This window comes from Eschrichtius robustus, chromosome 11 (assembly GCF_028021215.1).
Source record: "Eschrichtius robustus isolate mEscRob2 chromosome 11, mEscRob2.pri, whole genome shotgun sequence".
Classification (NCBI taxonomy): Eukaryota; Metazoa; Chordata; class Mammalia; order Artiodactyla; family Eschrichtiidae; genus Eschrichtius; species Eschrichtius robustus.
In genome coordinates, this window is record NC_090834.1 from 12,135,232 (window position 1) to 12,155,294 (window position 20,063).

The following is a 20,063-nucleotide window of genomic DNA, read 5'->3' on the forward strand; positions in this document are numbered from 1 at the left end:
CCAAGAAAACGAAACAAAGGAATAGAACTGAGACAACAAAGAAGAAAAGGAGGGAAGGAGAGAAACAGAGAAAACAAAAGAGAAGAACATTAACAAAAATATACAAATCCAGAAAAGAAAAACTTCCCTGTTGAGTTTAATTTTTTTTTTTTTTTTTTCCTGTAAGAACTAGACCCAGGGTACAATGGCCCCTTCCTAGGGGGAAATTCCACTGATGACGCCACCAATTCATCGGACGGTCTGGGCAGGGACCCCTCCCACCCCGACTCTTTAGTTTCGTTGGGAGGGAAAGGCCCACTGCGGGAAGGGGGGGCTTGTGGCCAGGTGGGAGAGCGTCCCCTGCCACTCGGGCTCAACGTGTCTGGGTGGCCCCAGCTCCCCGTACCAGGGCACCGTCTCCGGCTGGGGCGTCAGGCTCTTTGATCGCTTTGTAAAGTTACTGGATCCAAAATCTGGAGAGAAGGGTGGACGCTGTACAAGTCCGGGGGCCCCGCGGGCAGCAGCGCGGGCTCAGCGCATCCCGCCTCCGCAGCGGGCCGGGGAGCCGAGCATCCTCGGCGGGCGGCGGGGCTACTCGGGCTCGCTGCTGTTGGTGGTCTTCTCCCACGCCAGGCTCTCCTCGCTGCGCGCCGGCGACGGCCGCGGCCGCAGGCCCTGGAAGCGGCGGCACTCGGGGCACACGCGTATGTGCGTGCAGCCGCGGGCCACCAGGGCGGCCTCCTGGGCCAGTCTCTGCGCCAGCTGGTCGGGCTCCCCGGCCCCGCACAGCTTGCCGTTGCTGAGGGTCACGGTGCCCCGGGGCCGGCGCTGCTCCTCGGGGATGGGGGGCCGCGGCGGCGGGAGCCCGGCGCGCCGCAGGCGGACACTGTCCTGACACAGGACGATGCTGCGTAGCTCGCTCACCATCTCCTGGCAGACGGACACCTGGAGGACACGAGGAGGTCACAGCCCGACCTCTCAGGACCAGCCCCCGAGGGTCCCCTGCGGGCTCGTTCGGGCGCGCGACTACGGTGCAGTGTTTCACAATTCTACCATCTTATATGTTTGAAGGCCTTTCAATCCACCTCCTCACTTCCACCCGCTACTTAATATCCAAACATCCTCCATACCATCCGGCCAGCTGGTCGTCTCGTCTTTGAACAGCTTCAAAGACACTGATCTCACCATGTTGCAAAGGCGCCCCTACCATTTTTGCACATTACCCTTAAACGCTGCTTCCTTCTACTGACTTAATGCCTCTCCCTGAACTTTTCATCCATTCATCCCAGTTAAATTTGGACCTTGAAGCCGACTAAATAAATAATCCCTTTACCGCATGTCAGTCTTTCAAGCGTGTGAAAAAACAACCATGTCTCCATGAACATTCTGTTCTCAGGCCAAAGAGTCTCATTTCTTTTAATCAGCTGGTCATGGCTGGAGAGGCTGCGTTCTAACAATAACTATAATAACAAAAACAAGGCAATCTACTCCTGCAGCTCTGCCATCTCCTGATAAGAAACTCTTGGGTCCAGCTGTGTTTCAAAATATTTTGAATTTTGACAAGGTAATACAATGCACATAAAATATATTATGTATTACTTCCAGTGGGCTCTGGGAAAGACCCTATATTCAAACACATTAATATTTCTGTAGCAAAATGAATATACGTTCACACCAAGTGAGCTAAAGACCATAAACGTTAGCCTCATACAAGTCCAAGTCAAGGTTTGTCACCAAAAGCGTTGGCATCCAACCTACAAAAAGCTTGGAACTTTTTGAGCTTTTGAGGTTTCAGAATTGTGGAGGAAGAATCTTGAACCTGTACCATGACTACTACTGTTATACCCATTTCACAGATGTGGAAATAGAGGCTCAGAGAAGTTAGATACCTTGCCAGAAATTACTCGACTAACAAATAGCTGACCCAGAATTTGAACCTAAACCTACATACTGCAGAGCACATGCATGCTCTGCTTTCTTCTCTACTCTGTGCTGGAAAGGACACTTTCTCCCATTAGGATGGGAGAGGAAGCTTTCTGTTCTTTCATGTTCTTTCTTCCAGTCTTCCCGTTCTATCAGCAGGACAGTTGTTCTACCATAGTCAAATAGTTAACTTAGCCTTTACTCTTCTTTCTAGATGTTGGGAGAGCTTGAACTCCTCACTGAATTTTTCAAGGTACATCCAGACCACTGGCGAGCTCTTGGGAGAATAACCCAGCGTGCACAGATCCTCTACCTGAAGCAGCTACAGAGAAGTAGAACCCCCTGATGGAACACGGCCTGAGTTAGGACTTGAGACCTGGATTCTAGACCCAAGGTTGCTAATGAATAGCAGAAACTGTAGTCAAGTCACTTAACTTCTCTGTGCTTCTAATAATAATTACAACAAAAACACCACCACCTGCCTAATCTATTATATGTGACAAGAACATAAAGACATATATTGATATTTATTGACTGTCAACTAAGTATCAAACACTGTGCTTTGCAGTGGAAATACAGACACAAAGGACTCAGTCCTTACTTTCAGGCAGTGCAGTGTCTAGTAGCCAGGCTGATACGAAAATAATTGCCACAGAGTGTGAAAGTGCTCTATGTGCTGGTTACAGGGGTGGTGGAAAGGAGGAGGAATGAGCAACTTTCTGGTCCAGGGAAGAAGGCAGGAGAACTGCGGAAGGTTTCACAGGGACAGGAACGCCTGAACGAGGTCTTAGGAAGAGGTAAGAGCACCGCCATTTAAGGGGTGGACAGAAGGAGAAAGCCAGTAACGCTGGAGAGGGAAGGAGGAGGGAAACCAAGAGAGCGTGGAGCAGGCAAGGCAAGGGAGGAGAGAGTTCTGGAAGGAGCGATCTACTTCATCAAGGGCCACACTGAGGTCCAATAAGGCCCAGTGGGTTCTCTTTTGGTTTTGTTCACGGGGAGGGGTCAGACCGCTCAGCCATGACCTTTCAGGGAAGGGGTGGGGAGGAGCCAGCTGCTGTGGCGTGAGGCCCGAATGGGAGGTGAGGACATGGAGAGAGAGGCAGTCGATCACCTGCGTTTGCAAGAGGAGAGGGGTAGGGCAACAGCAACATGGCTATTATTTGGAAATATGGAATAAACATGAGCATAGTTTTGGACTTGGGGGAGAGAGCAGGCAAAAAAATAAATAAATAAAGGGGAGAAAAAGGATAATCCTAGAGGAGTTGAGGAAAGGTGGGAACAAGGCAGAGATGGAGGGATGACCAGAACATCTGCAGCAGTCCTGGGGGTGGCTCCAGCTGTGGGTAACTTTTTAGGTGGGCGTTTTAATTGGGGCTGGTCACTCCTGAGTTCTGGGTGAGGCAGGAGGTAAAATTAGTCATGGAGGAGCAAAGGGATGTGAGGAGTGGGTGATGGCTTGGAAGTCCTACTGGGAAGTGGGAAAGAAGCTGAGCACAGAAAAGGAAAAGACTGGTCAGCAGTGTCGAATGGAGGCCCTACATGAGGCTGGACCGCATAGGTTTATAGGGGGGCTGTACTCTTCTGTACTGTTATCTACTGTTAGTAGCTGTCAATTACGGAAGGAGATTTTAGGACGATCAGGAGTTGGGAGATTGAGATAGAGGCCAATATACTTTAAAAACCAAACAGTGCAAGTAGCGTGTAATGATTTGTGCCCTGGAATGAGGTAGAATGGGATAAAGTCGTCTTCCTTCTCTCAGACTCTTCCATCTGTGTGAAGTTTATATTAACCCAGTTTCTAAGCCACAGGTTTGGGAATTAAACTTATTCAAAATCCCTGAGAAGGAAGATGTCATTCTGAGCTCTCGTGAATTGGGATATCTCTAAACAGCTTTACCTGCAAGGCAAAAACATACTTAAGATGGAAGAGCCAAAGCCATCGTTTCCATTAGTAACCTGGTACTTTCGCCTGTTTTTCCTTATGACACTACATCTTAAATCATAGTTGTGTAAGTCTTCGTTGTTCATAAAGCATTTTTCACAGATTTATTTACTGGGCTGTTTCAAAGAAGAATCTGAAGCCCAGAGAGGTTACGTGCCCTTTCTGTGGCTGCAGAATTAGTAAGGGATGAAGTCTGAACCCGGAGCTCCTGCCCTGGAACTGGGATTCTTTCCCCTGTGCTGTCCCATGGGCGCCCCACCCTCCTGAGCTCCTGCCCTGGAACTGGGATTCTCTCCCCTGTGCTGTCCCATGGGCGCCCCACCCTCCTGAGCTCCTGCCCTGGAACTGGGATTCTTGCCCCTGTGCTGTCCCATGGGCGCCCCACCCTCCTGAGCTCCTGCCCTGGAACTGGGATTCTTGCCCCTGTGCTGTCCCATGGGCGCCCCACCCTCCTGTGGGATTTCACAAGTTCTGTCTGAAATGACCTTTGTCCCTGTGTGATCCTGTGAACTTGGCCCTGCTTGCCAATAATATAGGTCATACCCCTTAGAAGGTTTACCTCAGTCGCTTCTGAGTGTCGGAGAGTCCATAAAAACTCCAGCATAGCCATAAAAATGGCCACGATTAAGCCACAAATAAGAACCACAAAGATTCCACCAATATTCTCCATTCCCAGTCCTGTAAGAAAGTGAGAACAAACAAAAAAATAGTGTAAAAGAGCTGGGAGACATAATCATTCTACCAAAAATGCTGAATGACCAGAACTTGAGTCTCGTAGACATTTTACACACATACTCCTTGAGATATAATTATTCTTTGGAAACAAAAATGCAGCATAGCTGGAGTAGAAGAGGGGAGGGGGCTCTAGATGCAAGTGGAGGAGATTGGTGAGAAGCTTTCTGGGGTGGGAGGGGCAGTCATTTTAAGAAAAGGGCTAAGGAAAATTTTGATTTAGCATATAGAGACATGATAGCAAAATACCAGTAAATTCTAGCAGTTTCATAAAAATTTCATCAATCTTCCTAGTATTGTGTTTGCTTGATATAAAGCAACTGTTGTAACCAAACTATGGATAGAAAAAATTACATTTACTTAACTGTGTCAATATGTTACTAATAGACTTGGAAAGTAAAACGTTTTATCCCAGGTGGTTCCCAAACCTGGCTGCCATCAGAACCTCCTGGGAAGCTCATTAAAGGTATGGATTCCTAATCCTCACCCCAGACATATTGAATCCCTATCTCTGGAGATGGGGCCCAGGAATCTGTATTTTAAAATGCATTTCACAAGTGATTCTTTTCCAACCGGGTCTAAAATTTGTTTGCAAATTGGTATTTTGGGAAGCATTGTGTATGGCTAAGTTCCTTGAAGTTAGGCAGTTTCTGGTTGTAACCTCATTGCCAAGCATGATACCTGGCATATCATATATACTCAATCGGTATTTCTGGAATTATATGGTTGTGTCCAACACTGAGTTAGCTATGTAACTGGATGCTTTTTTTGGTACTAGAGAAACCCAAACATTAGGGGAGTGTCAGAAACACATGAAACCCTGATTCAAGAGGAACCACAGTCATAAATCAAAAAGCATCTTTTATCCTGGAAAATGCCAAGAGGGTAGCTTATGTCCTGTGCTGTTGGAATGCCTGCACACTTGAGTGTTTGTGCAACCAGCAGTGCCTTCATGGGACACAGAGCTATGTCGGTGTCAGGGAAAGCCAGCTTCATACAACACTGAGATGAGCCACGGATCAGAAGTAGAAATCTGACACTGCTTCCTGCGCTTTGGAAAGCTGGAAAAATGGCCCTAGCTAGCCATTTTAAGATGCCTTGGGTTTTCTCTCACAAAGACTCAAATGGCTGTCTGTTGGTTTTTTGTTTTGTTTTGTTTTTAAAATAACACAGCCCGGCGCAGTGCCTGCCTACACCAATGATCTGCTACAATGGCTCCGAGGGCTCACATCATGAATGTACCCAATGGATTGTATACTCTGGTCTGCAGGTCCACACAGCCAACTCTTGGGTACCTGTGTGAGTAAACATCCTCTATTGTGAATAATCAAAAACAGGAGATGACTTAAAACCTCAGTTCTAAGGGAAGGCACACAGCATTTGGAGTAGATTTCTACCCTCCAAGAGGAAGGTGCTTGGGCTTCATTTGATCACCTGCCCCCATAACCTGGGACCATTTGGGCAGAAGGTTTCTAACCATAGGAACATCCAGGGACAAAAGGGACATTTAAGGGGGAATGCACCAAGGACATAGCTGGGGTGTCCAGCCACAGCTTTAGGGGTGGTGAGAACCGGGTATTGGGACGTGCATCTGAGCATCATGGACAAACTAGTTTCTCCAGCCAGTCCACGTAGAGAAAGGGCTCCCCAGTGAAGGGGAAGTGATGACTGGGATACCAAAGATGCCCACCTGTTCAGGTAAACAGAGTTCCAAGTGACTGGTGAGGTACCACAAGACTTTCCTGTCACCTTGGGATAGCTCTGCCTGATGTAGAAAAAGACTAGGGTCCCCTTGAAGGGCCTCAACCTCCCCTCGTGTTTCTGCAGAGGTATTCTCCCCTCCTCGAGTCCAATTCTGCCATCTGGACTCTAGTGTTTCCCTGTCGCCCTCAGTCACCATTCCAGCCCTCCCCAATCTTTTCCTCTCTACTGACTCTTTCCCTCAGTGCACACACACACTCACATCTTTCCCTTCTTAAAGAAAAATACAAAATCCTTCTCCCTCCAGCTCTGTCTAGTGAATACCCTTGTCTTTCCTTCCTTCCCTAGGCAAGATTTTTGAAACTATCTATACCAGAACTATGTTAAGACAGCCCTTAAAACGCTTACATTTGGAGACCCATCCCACATGAAAGCAAGTAGGAGAAAATGCACCCACATCTTATGTTAAATGCATTTTTTAAATTTTGCTTCTGATGTGACGGAGTGGCAAGCAACAGTTAATGTATAATTGGCTGTGATTTCTCAGCAGTCGTTGTTCATACAAGAGAATGTTTGCAAAAGGAGAAAAATCAAACCAAAAATAATTGTTTCTAAATGTAATGAAGTTTTTATGAATATTAACTTTAAAAATTAATGAAGTCAAAACAATGTTACATTTTGGAGATAGTTAATTACACGTCTTAATTTGATTTAGCAGTTTTCTTTTTGCATTTTGAAGCTAATAATTTTTTTCAGATCTCAAACATAATTTTGGACACTTGAAAATCTTTTAGGCGCTAGGTGGTCTGTCTATGGTATCTAAAGGAGAAAATGATTGTGTTCTGAATTCACTTTTTTTTTTTTTTAACATGATAGGTAGCATGATCTTTTTTTTTTTTTTAATTATTATTTATTTATTTATTTATGGCTGTGTTGGGTCTTCGTTTCTGTGCGAGGGCTTTCTCTAGTTGTGGCAAGCGGGGGCCACTCTTCATCGCGGTGTGCGGGCCTCTCACTATCGCGGCCTCTCTTGTTGCAGAGCACAGGCTCCAGACGCGCAGGCTCAGTAATTGTGGCTCACGGGCCCAGTTGCTCTGCGGCATGTGGGATCTTCCCAGACCAGGGCTCGAACCCGTGTCCCCTGCATTGGCAGGCAGATTCTCAACCACTGCGCCACCAGGGAAGCCCCTGAATTCACTTTTATTCTCCCGAATATTCACTTGTCATCCCATGAAATTTTGTCTTGTACCACTAAAATCAAGCTCACTGAGGTTACCAACGAACATTTTGTTTCTAATCTATCGGAAAATTTCCAGTCCCAATCTTAAGTGACCTCTGGTAACACTTGACATTGTCAACCACCGCCCTTCTTGGCATTTGTTTTTTTTTTGTCCACGCCGCGAGGCTTGTGGGATCTCAGTTCCCCCACCAGGGATAGAATCCAGGCCACAGCAGTGAAAGCACCGAATCCTAACCACTGAACCACCAGGGAACTCCCCCTTCTTGGCTTTTTATGAAGCCATTGCTCTCTGCTCTCCACCAATCTTCTCAATCGCCTTTGCCTGCTCTGAGGCATATTCTCCCATTTCCCTGCATTTGGCCTCTTGCCTCTCCTCCATGCACTGTCCTGCTGATTTTACCTCCTAAATACTTTTCAATTTCTTACCTTCTCTCTCTCTCTGCTACCACTTCCCTAGCTCAAGGCCCCACCATCTCTTGCTTGGACCTTGGCAGCATCTCCAAAATGATTTCCCTGCTCGTAGCTGTGTCCTCCTCAACTTTACCGTCCACCTAGTTGCCTGAGCGATCTTTCTGATCAGATGCTTTCTGATACTACATATGCCACTCTGATATTGCATAAAATAATAATTAGTTTAATGTTATATATCTGGATTTCCCACTAGACTGTGATTCCCTTGAGAGGAAGAGCCATGTCTTGTTCAACTCTATAACCCCTGGCCCATCATAAGAGCCCAATAAATGTTTGTTGAAAAAACGAGCTGACAGAAAAAGGATATGGACATCCCAGGTGTAGAAGCATGAATTCTCAAAAGCTTTGGATCCATACTGTGATATGTATTCATTCCTAATTAAATGTTGTTTAAAATAATCATAAAGTGGGCCAGCCCTCGTTGAGTGCTCCCAGCCTGGTGGCCTAGACTGCACTCTGTGGCTGGCCAGAGTGGGACTAAACATGACGTGGACGATCCACAGCATGGACTTGACCGCACGCGGTCGCGGGCAGGCGTGGGGGGGCGGGGATGGGATAGGGTTATAAATGGACAGGTGATCTGTGCTGGGATAACCTTGATCAGATCAGGGAAAGCTTCTCTGAGGAGCTCAGGTTTGAACAGGATGCTGGTGGAAACCATGAGTCACTGAAACACCCCACAGCCTCTCTTTCCCAGCTTCTCGCGTTTCAGGGCCAGCATGTTAATCACGGGTGTTGGCTCCGGCATGCTGACTCCTGGCTGAGTGGCCCCCTCCTCCTAGGAGCGGGGCTTGTATACCATTCGTGCCTTTAGGAACTTATTGGAAAGTGGAAGCAAGAATAGATTGCTGGCAGAGTCGGAGTTGAGAAACAGATGGAGCTGGGAGCGGGAAGCGGAGTTAGGAGGGCGCAGCAGTTCCCTTAACGCTGTCGTTAGTCATTCTCCTAGAAGTCAAATGCCTTCCGCAGCTCTCAGCCCTCACTCAGAGGAGCCTGGCATGTGGATTTCCCCCAGGCTGACCCCAAGGCCCTCCACACCTGCAGGGGAGTCATCTCATCACGCCCCCTTCCCTTCTTCAGACGGGACCTCACAGAAGCCATCCAGACAGATGGCGTTGAAACTGAGCTTTTCTCCTGACACTTGAGTCTCTGAGCCTCAGCTAGGCCTCAGCCGTAAGACTGTAGTAACCGAAATGGAATCAAACTCTCCCCACAAACTCCTGGTTGATTGAAGACCAACTGTGGTGTGTCACTCACAGATTGCCCACAAATACAAATGATCGTTGACAAATGCAAATGAAGAACGTTGTCTCTAGAACTAGAATGGCCACCTGGAAGGGAGAATCTCTGAGTAGATTTGAATCTCCACCCACCCACCCACCTGCTCTGCCTTCGGTTCTGACTGGCAAATAATCGCTTCTTGGATTCAGGTGCACGTATGTCCCAGCCCTTAAAACCCATACATATCTCCAGATGGCACTGTGGAAATTTGCAACTGTGATGCAGGAAAGCTCATTCTGAATGGGAGCCTGGGAAGCAAAGAGGCAGAGGCCACAGGAGCCACGGAGCAGGTGCAGAGGGAGGAGAGACCATTATAGCACAATCCTGTCAAGGGACAGTGTATTTAGTCTTTGACGTGGGTCAACACATCTTTCTTGAGGAGCTCCCGGGAGCTGAGCGCTACGCTAGGTGCTGAAGCTTGGTGCAATCTTCCACATTGAACATATTTGACAAAAACATGGATTCTTTGACCATTTTGACTTTCAAGCACTTCCTAATTCAGAGCTACAGTCACCTACATCCATGCAAATACATTAAGCGGTCCCACCTCCGTGGACTTATTTGTTGTAAACAGCAACTTCACGTGCCCGTATGTGAGCTGACCCGTATGACCTTCCCAGAAAATATAAAGCGAATCGTCATGTCTGCACTGCTGAGGACTGTGAAATACCAAGTTTGCCATTTCTTCTTGCATTGACCATGACATCTGTTGACTAGACCCAGCAGATTCTGGAGACGGTGACGGCAGAAGGGTAGAGAAAGGAACACAGAATAGAAGAGGGATGGTAGAGGCATCTGATAAATATTGCAATTTATCAAAACACAAGTTATGGGAGAGGTACTTTACAATTTATCAAAATATGAGCTCAAGCACCTCATGTTAAAAAAAAAACATTCTCTATCTCATTCAATTATCATTAAAAATACTGTAAAGAAAGTCCATGGTTGGCACTTTACAATTAAAGAAATGGAAATTCAGAGAACTTCAAGAATTTGCCCAAGTGTTCAGAGCCCAGATGTGAAATCTAGATAAATCTGACTGCCCAGCTAATGTTTATAAAAATAAAGCTGACCTTTATGAATATTTACTATGAGCCACCTTACCAGGCTAAACATTTTAATTCAATCCTAACAGTTGCTCTGTGAAATTGACACTACCCTTACCTCCATGTTCCTGACCGGGAAACCAAGGTACTGGAGTCAGGTAACTTGCCCAGGGCTCCGCGGCTGGCGAGGGGAAGTGCCAGATCCAAATGGAAGCCAGAGCCTGAGCCCGTATCCCTACCCCCATATCACTTCTCCCTAGAACTCGGGGCCCCCATGGTCCCTCATGCTGCAGGGTTGTGATTACAGACCTCAACCTGGCTCCCTGTGACTGAATTCATTCCTAGGACCACCCCACGCTCGCCCCAAGTGACTGGGGAAGTGAAACCTATGTACGGGCTATTAGTTCCACTTATAAAATCCCCTTCTCTCCTTGGGAACATTACAGCAAATGTTTGAATCGATGACCCATTGACTTAATCTTGGCTCACTTTCCAGACACAGCGGGGCTGTGGTCTTTGTAACTGCTGACCTCCTTTGACGCAGACACACTGGGCCATGGTCCACCTCTGTTCCCAATCGTGCTTTCCGGCACCCCCCTCCCCCGGAGTTTCCCCCCGTCTCTTAGCAGTCAATCTGATTTGATTAGGAAGAGGCTTCCTCGGCAAGCATCACTTCGAGACACTATCTAAACTCCCATATTCAGGTTTCCAGTCTTGGCCCTCTCCAGAGAAACCAGAGAACCAGGATAATAGAGCTGAGCCCCCAGGGAAGAAAGAGAAAGGAAAACGTCCCCACGATTCCCCCGACCCCCCTCATCACTCGCCCCCGCTCTTGCTAAGATGTCTTACACTTTCATTCCCGCCGTGCCAGACAGCAAACTTCCTGCTCTCTAAGGATTTTGTGAGTCAATGCCACCGGCCTCTTTTCCATCCTTGAAAGGGGACCCTGATTTTCACAGCCCGGTGGTGTATTTATGTTCCTTTGAAGCCAGATTGCGAGCTTGTGTTTTTCAAGATAAAAGTATTTAATTTCCTTGGAATTCACCGACTACCTTTTTGTCTGGCAATTGTTCTGCAAAGCCTTCGGTAATCCAATCCCCTTGAATTGGGATGCTGGCCTCTGTGAGTGGCTAGCGATATTTCTTTTTATAGGAGTTGAGTGAGAAAATAAATTAAAAAAGTGTTTTTGAAAAGACAAGGCAGAAGAAAATGAAACAGCTTGGAATGAAGCCTGCTTCTTTTTGTAATTCTCCAGGCTTCCACATGATCTGCCATTGCGTTTTTCAGCTGTGTATGCAGGTAGCTGGTCACTGAGCTACAGGCAGGGAAAGAAATGGGGAGATGAAGCCAAGGGGTAATGCTGTGGTTCTCACCAGAGCCAAGTAAGACCTGGCAAAAAGACTCAGGTGGTGGCATCATCCCAATGTTAGGATTCTTCTCTGGAATTTGGCAGTGATACCGGAGCTGTAATGCTGGGTTAGAAGTGAAGTAGCAGCAGATCATTTTCTTTGAAATTTCTCACGTTTTAATAGGGGATAATAAAGTAGAGAAGGATTATGTGAGGCACTGCACATTGTCTGGTACATTGCAATTGATGTCACTCTCAGTTTCAGGGATCTCTGAGAACAGGACCGCCCTCATAGCTCCCTTCACCTCCATCCCTCTCTGCCTACTCCATCTCCTCCTCCTTTCTTTAGGCACGTGTGGAAGCCAACTGATCCCAACCACGAAAAGAAAGATCCCCTGGAAGCTGCTTTGGAAAGCAAATGAAAAGGACTGCCGTTTGTTCAATTTGAGACACAAGAAAAAACATGGTCCAGCGGCTCCATTCCTGGCCACCATGAAAGACTTAAAGGAAGAGATCTTTCAGGCCATGCTGGTCCCTGTTCTTCTGCCACAGGTGGTGGTGGTGGTGGGGGGTCTCTAGAGCAGTGAGTTTTATTCCAGAAGTTTGATGGCTAATTTGTCACAGGGAGACCAAGCAGTGGCTCTGCTCCTTCCAGGCTAGTGCTTCTGGCCTGGCTTGGGGGAGGTCACGTGGACTTTCATTCAGCCAGGAAGCCTTTTAGTCTCTCTGAGTAATGTCTGTTTGGGTTTCAGCCATGGCAGAAATGGGGCCACTGCATTAAACTGGCACTAGCTGCTGTGGCTGGGCTGGGAGCCGAAGCCCTGGTTCTTACGGTGATTTGCACAGTATCTCCCAGACAGTCCCCTCTTGGACATCACCACTTGTTAATACAGCTCCCCCTCTTGCTCCCAAGGACGACCGCATGGAGGCAAATTAACATCGGCTGGTTGGTAGAACCCTAGCATTTTCCGAAGCACGTGGGACCCGGGCAGGATGGCTTCCACTGTTTATCTTCTCTCTTCATCTGCTCAGTTCTCTTCTCCGTGCCAGGGAACATTCAGTCCCTCAGTGGAGAGTGGAAAGAAGCCTCCTGCTCTGTCCTTTCCATCTTCCCTGAGAGCCTGCTTTCCCTGTGTCTCCTCTCCATCCATCCTGAGCTCTGCTGTCAGATCAGTCTTCCTAAAATTCTGTGGAATGGGGAAGAATATCCCAAGCCAACCACTCTGCAAAAACAACAACTTAATTTTCCTATAAAGGTACCTAACATCTACCTCAAACTCCCGTTTCCACCTGATTGCCAAAAATGTAGTGATTTCTTTATGTTTAAATTTCAGATTTACATTCAGTTAACTACGGTGTTTTCTCTGTTCCCCCTTCACTCCTGGATGTATTTCAAGTCTGGGGTTGGGAAGGAGATTATGTGTCATGGGGATGGGGTTAGATGTCCCATCCTAATGCCAGATTCCTCTTAGATTTCCAATATCCTTGTCTGGGGCCCCAGAAAATGCAGGTCTGTCCCTGGGACCTCTCTGCCCTGGGTCCCCATGTGCCATCTTTCATGCACCCACTCCACCGTGGCATGACACATATTTGTGGGGCATGCCCAAATCCAGAAGTAAGCAAACATCTCTTTACCTCTTGGTATCCCCAAGGAATCTAGGAGTTCTCTCTGGCACTCTCCCCCTCCCAGCAGGGCACAAGGCTCCTTCCCAGGGACCTTCCACATTCTAACATATCCTTTCCTGGTTTGCATCTTTTTATCTGGTTTGCAGACTGGGTGGCCTGGCTCTCTGAACTTCTAGTGTTAGCTTTATGCAAAGCTTCCTTCAGGTACTGGCCTTCTGTATTCCAAAATAGTGATACTTTTTTAGCAAATCAAAAACCATGACTTCTAAGAACATTGTCTCTGCTGAGTCGGAACAACTTCTTTTGGAACTTAAAGCCAATAACTGGACTCCGTTCTTCCCGAGGCAATGACTGTGCCCTGGGACCATGAATGCCACTGACAGCTCAGAATTCCATCCACAGCACCTGCTTTCCTGAGGCCACATCTCACCCCAGAACCTCTGAGGTCTTCCACCAATGTCTCCAACCCGGTCCACTGTGCTGTTAGTGTGCCAAGGCATATGCAAAGCTCTGGGGTGTTTACAGGGCATCTTCCTGGGACACTGATTTTACTTAGAGTCTAGGAATGAAAAGCATTTTTCTATTACATAAACATGCCCCTATTACGTTGTCAGATGCAAAATTCACATGTGTTTTTAGGACAAAACAGAAGAGGAAATTCCAAACCTGCTGGGCTGCTTTAGACTCTGTCCCCAGATCCCCAAACATGCATACTCAGTGTCCTCTGCTATTAATTCTTTCCCTGGGAAAGTTTGGGACGTACTGGTTTGCTGTCCACATGCCTTCACCTGGTTTTCAATGCCCTCTTAACTCCAACCTCATCCTACTCATCCAAACCAATTTCTGAGTGTGACAACTCTGCTCCACAACCTTCCTAAAGCTCTGACTCCTAATGAATGCTTCATGGTCCAGGCCCAATGTCTCTGTAAACCTTCCCTGACTATTGTGCAGAATTAATCACTCTGTTCTCTGGGCTTCATAACACTTTCTGTCCAGCTCTATGAAAGCATTCCTACAGTGCAACCATTATAGTGATAATCTGTGCCACTCTTTAACTCTAAACCTCTTGAGGGCAGGGCCATGTCTCATTGTTTTTCATACTCTCAGAGCCCAGCACAGTGCCTGATACACAGTGGTCTACACTGTTCGTTGGATGCAGTGAGGGCTCCGTGAACACTTTCCATCTAACACTGGGGTGTCAGGGCTCCTGTTCGGAGGAAAAAAGACTTAAGAAGTAGGACCAGTCTGGACGTCCTTGAGACGATTGCCCATTCATTCATTCATTCATTCATTACTTGTTCATCCTTTCATCAAATACGGATAAAATGTCAGATGATATGCTGGTCACTGGGACAGAAAAATAAATAAGACGCAGACCCTGCACTTGAGATTTTCATAGTCCATGGGGGACAACTATCAACAGACAAACTAATGTCCTAAGTGTTCATCTTAGAAAAGCTATGTAGCCTTGAGGAACATGGAGTGGATGGGCGTACTTGTGGCTGTGGATACTATTCAGACCTCAATTTCTTCTTTAGGCCTAGATTTTAGAATAAAATCAGTTCTCATTTCCTTTGCGTCAGTGCTTTGCTGAGTGTTTAACATGGTTTATCTCATTCAGTCTTCACAATAGCCTGGGGAAGTGGCATTATTATTTCTAGTTCTATTCTCCAGAGGAGGAAACGGAGGCTTAAAGATGCTTCACAGTGTATATAACAAGGCCATCTATGGAGTGGAGTCCATTTGACCCAGTGCCTGTGATCTTGAACCCTGTCTACACTGCCTCAGAGGAGAGAACCAATCTAGCGCCTGTCAGCAGAACAAATAGGTGTGCAGGAGGGAAATGTTTGAGCCCCATTCTTAGAGTGGGGTGCGGGGGAGCCCACTGGACTTTGGGTGAAATCTCTAATGGGAGAGAGAGACAATCTAAATTGAGGTCCCTGAGTGAAAACTGTAAGGTCCCAGCTCCTGTGTCGTCATCCCCAGCCTTGTCAATCTGCTGCCCTTCAAGTGTTTCTCTATAGATTAGCAGTGAAAATAAACACAAAGAAATAAGGGCACAAAGGGGAAGGGCCTGTGGCTAGGCTTAGAAGTCAAGGATGAAAGGGGAAACTGGAGAGCTGGGATCAACTCAGTAGTGAGTCTCGAGGGGAAACAGGCTCAAAGAGATCAAATAGGATCAGGTTTACAAAAGAAAGGAAAGCCAGGAAACCCACAACTAGTGGTAAGGAAAAGAGGCGGGAGGCCTGGAGCAGCCAGAGCTGGCAGCCGGGGGCCGGTGGGGAGCCTGTGTGTTCCCTGCACCCCTCTGAGCCCTTGCTCTTGCCCACCCCCGGTTTTGCTCCAGCCTCCCGCGTCTACAGCATCCCTGCATCCCCGCATATGTTCAGTCAGCTGTTCAGAGGCAGGAACAACTTGAAGGAGTAGAGAGCTCTGAGCGTGAAGGCTACTCAGGAAAGCACCATAGCACAGTTTCATTTGCCACCTTAGCGTGGCCCAAGAGGACAGTAATTGGTGGCTTTTGACAGCTACCAGTCAGTGGCTTTCATCACACATCCCACAGACTTTTACTGAGTCCCTACTATGTGCCAGGCTCTGTAGGGGAGGCCAGGGACACAGAAGCAGGTGAGACGGGTCCACATCTAAGGTGTCATCACCTGGGCAGAGGAAACCAAGAGTTGTAACGTAGTGCGTTGAGGGCTCCATCCAAAATCACGGAAGGCACCCGACCCACTGTGGGGAGGGGCAGCTGGAGGGCGACCAGGGGCTTCTAGGGCAACAGAAACCTGGACATTTCTCCTGTTTCACTCTGGGTCCCAGGTCCACCTCTCCGTTTCTATTGGGTTGGCCAAAATGTTTGCTCAGGTTTTTCCGTAAGATGTTATGGAACAACCCAAACGAACTTTTCGGCCAACGCTAAATTTTAAATTACTCCAGATCAAAAGCCACTACTGTTTCCCTCCATCTCCTTGGTAAGACGGCACTCCTTCCCACCACTCTGAAGTTCACTGTTCCCACAGAAAAACACGGACATATATTAACTTACCAATAATCTCACTTTACTTTGACTATTCTGGGCCCAGTCAGATTTAGACTGCTTTCAATCCATGAGTCTTTTTCTGGGGAGGGGGCGGTGGAGGCACATCCTGCTACCCACACCTTCCCGGGTACGCACTGTCTAGGCAGGCCAGATCTCCCCACGGGAACCTTTCTTCTCACACCCACACCACCTGCGGTCCCCACTCACAGCCCTGCCCGCTGCACCGATTTCTGCCCCTGCATCGTCCCTCAAGGTGCTTCTTGCCTGCAACGTCCCACTCCCCGCTTCCTTTCCTATACCGGTCCTGGGGATCTTCAACATCTGGTGCATTCTTTCAAATCCACGAAAGTTTCCTGATACTTTTCTCTGTACCTCCCCCATTTCTTTTTTTCTCTGAACAAACAAGAGTCAGTCTCCTCCACCGTTGACCTTTGGGGAGTGGAGAGCCAAGAATGGTGTGGCCTCCCACCGTTCCTGCAAAGGAAGCGGCAGCATTTCCTCCAGATGACAAAGGGCTTGTCCCTGTAGGTCCACATTCCTGAGCCCTCTCCTCCAAGGATCAAGAGGCACACGGAGACCCTTAGAAACACAAAGTCATTCCCTGACTGTCTCATCCTGCATAATCACTCACGCTGAGCAGAGAGGGAGGCACATAGCATCATTCATTTTACTCCCCAGCTGCCTCCCCAGGGCCGAGTGTGTATAGGTAAATTTGCTGCATATTTTAGCAAGGCTGCAGTAGATTACTGGGGTGACCATATGATTTATTGCCCAAGCCAGGACACTTTGAAAATGAAAGGGCATTCTAAAAATAACTAACAGGCATTCATGGATCTGCAACAGATGTAACCCGAGACTATCCTGGGCAAGCCAGGATATATGTTCCCCCTACAGAAAATGTTGGGTGTTCAGGGACCCTCGACACTCTTCAACTACACGTCAGTCAGCGACTGCTTTCTATCCAGCCGTATCTATCATTCATTCAATAAAATATCCATGTGCCGGGCCCTGTGGACAGCCCTGTAAGGAAGACAAGCCCTGCCCTCATGGAACTTACATTCTAGTCGAAGAGGCAGAAAGTAAACAAATGAATAGAAACTATAATATCAGGTAGTGATAAGCTCTGAAAAGCAGAGCCCGAGGGAAGGGAAGAGATGTGTGGCGTGGGGAGGGAAGGCCTCTCTGAGGGGCCTTCTGAGGGAACAGTGTGCAGACCCCGAGGTGGGTGGAGGCTGGGAGGCTTGGGGAACAGGAAGAAAAGGGGGAAACAGATCAGGAAGGGTCGGGAGGCCATAGAAAGCTTGGATTTTATTCTGAGTGAGATGGGAAGCCATTGGAAGGTTTGCGCAGGCCGAGGCTGCAACCTTATGTGCGTCTTAAAAAGAATCACCCTGGCTTCTGGTGGAGGGAACAGTGCAGAGGCGCAAGCAGGGGAAAAGGGGGCCAGGCTGTTGTAATCGTACGACTGTGGGGTGCTGGTGGCCTGGGCCATGGCGGAAGAGGTGGTGCTGGCGCAGAAGTGGCTGGACTCAGGAAACATGGCAGGGGTGGCATCTCTAGGACTCGGGAGTGGGCGGGAGTGGACACCGTACATTAAGCCCAAGACCCTGGGACAGGGATGAGCCCAGTCAGTCCCAGCCCGGCCTTCGGCTCCCTCCGAGGCTTGTTCTCAACCTGGCATTACTTGGAATTTGGACGCCAGAGACGAGCAGCTCTGGTCCTCCAGGCAGGAGGGGCGGCCCTGGCCACCCTTACCTTTGGCTCTGTGATCTTCCTCCTTGGGGCACTTGCCCCCTTCCCACCACTTGCGCTTCAGAATTTCCAGACGGTTGTTCTCCTGCAACTGGAGGATGGCCAGATCAAACTCGTCCCGGAAGACGGAGCCTGTGGGTCACAGGAGAGCCCAGAACACAGGACATGAGTGCCCACGTCTGCATCTCTCTGCTCCCTTCCTGGTAAACCTCCCTGCCACCCTGCCCACGTAACATAGGAGGGGAGGGACAGGGGTCCCCGCAGGAGCACGGCTCTCTACTTGCTCAGGCCGAGGACTCTCCGCGCCATGCAGGGCACCAGGCGTTTCTACTTTCCTTCTCTCCACGCTGACTGGCATGCTCAGTCCACGGCCAAGACCCCAGCATGGGTCAAGGGACAGCCTTCCGGGCAGCTGTGCTGCCCATCTCCCCATCCAGGCGCCGACATTTTCTACCTGGGTGAACCCACCTCCCTCCCCACCAGCACGCGGTAAGCTGGTTGCAAAGCTCCCCGTCCGCCTGCCCCTGGGAGGCCAAGGAGGGAAACCTTCTGTGACACAAACCTTGCAATCAGTTGCCTATTTTCTACTTTATTGAAATTAGTTTCTCTGCCATTTGTAACTCTCACTACATTACACCCGACAATTGTTTACCCGGAGCGGCCGCCAATGAGAAAAGGGCCACCCAGAGCGAGGTGGAAGCTTCCTCTCCTCCATCAGTGTGGAGAATCGGTCTGGGGCACCCCCTTTCCCGCACAGCTGCCTGCTGGGTGCCCCAGAACCCCTGGTCCCGTCCACTACTCTGTTTACATCGCTCTTCCCTCCCTCCTCAGACAGAAGGCTCTGTTGAGTGCAATTCTTTTTTAATTTTTCATATGGTGTATGGTCAAGGAGCTTTGGTTCTGGAATGTAGGTTTAATCACAAAAAACAGGCTTAAATGAAACCGTGGAAAGCTCGATGCCCCAGCACAGGCTGAGGCCTGAAATTATTAAGAAAAATCATTAAGAAAAAGCCGCCAGGAGGCTGGAAATGAACTAAGCTGCCCAGTTTTCTTGTCCAAGCTCTGTAAAGGCCTGATGTGGACAGACGCCCCAGGGAAAAGGGCTCTGATGCAGGATACAGGCAAAAGCTGGAACAAATAGATTCCTGCTCTCAAACTTTCCTGCACACAGGAATCCCCTGGGGATCTTGTCGACCTGCAGACTCTAATCCAGTGGGTCTGGGGCTGGGGGCTGAGATTTCGCATTTCTCACAAGTTCCAAGGCGGTGCCCTGCCGCTGGGCCATGGGCTGCACTTTGACAGGTAAGGAATAAGATCAGCTCCCAGATCTCTTAGCACTCTAACAGCCCATTACTCCATAGATAGAACCTTCCCTGCTACAGATACAACTACCCTTGGGCATTCAAACCCCAAGCCTGCAGCGCTGAATGTGATCTGGGTGAACGTCGATAGCACCTCATATATTACATAGCAGGTACTTAACACACATTTGAAGTGAATGGCTACTGGAACTAACAGATGGTGTTGGGTGGTGAGACTAATGAATATTCCAGGTTTAGAGACAAGTATCCAGCCAATAAGGCATTTCAAACAGTTTTCAAGGCATCTTCAACCCAATCTCAATAGCATACCAAGGGCCCCATGAAAGGATTATTCTGCTTACTCCATGTTTGCCTACTTAGCTCCTAAACTACCCGACTAATTTTCCATCTCATTCCTTGTTCTGTTTCTCTTCATCTTCCTGGGTCTAACCACACTGCTTATTCCATAGTTACACCCTTACTTTCCACTTAAGAAGGACACACATGCTTGTCTTTCCTGGACCTAAATTCTGTCCCATCAATCGACTATGCAATGCTCTTCCCAGCCTGATCTAAGAACCTGGGCTAACCCATAGCTCACCTTCCCCATCTATCCTGTCCTGTTGAGCTGCTGGACCCGTTTGGCAACACGGTCTGAGAGGTGAAATGCTGGATTTGGAG

The 20,063-nt window shown here is 48.3% G+C and overlaps 1 protein-coding gene across 1 annotated transcript in view; it reads right to left on the reverse strand.

Annotated features, from left to right (window-relative positions):
* Positions 1 to 570: 570 nt before the first annotated feature.
* Positions 571 to 20,063, reverse strand: part of GRIK4 (glutamate ionotropic receptor kainate type subunit 4) — a 301,261-nt gene continuing 281,768 nt past the window's right edge. The window contains exons 17-19 of the mRNA XM_068554669.1: positions 18,085 to 18,213; positions 4,404 to 4,522; positions 571 to 924 (exon numbers count right to left, since the gene is read on the reverse strand). Coding sequence (XP_068410770.1) covers positions 571 to 924; positions 4,404 to 4,522; positions 18,085 to 18,213 — 602 coding nt within the window. The remainder of the gene's footprint in view (positions 925 to 4,403; positions 4,523 to 18,084; positions 18,214 to 20,063) is intronic.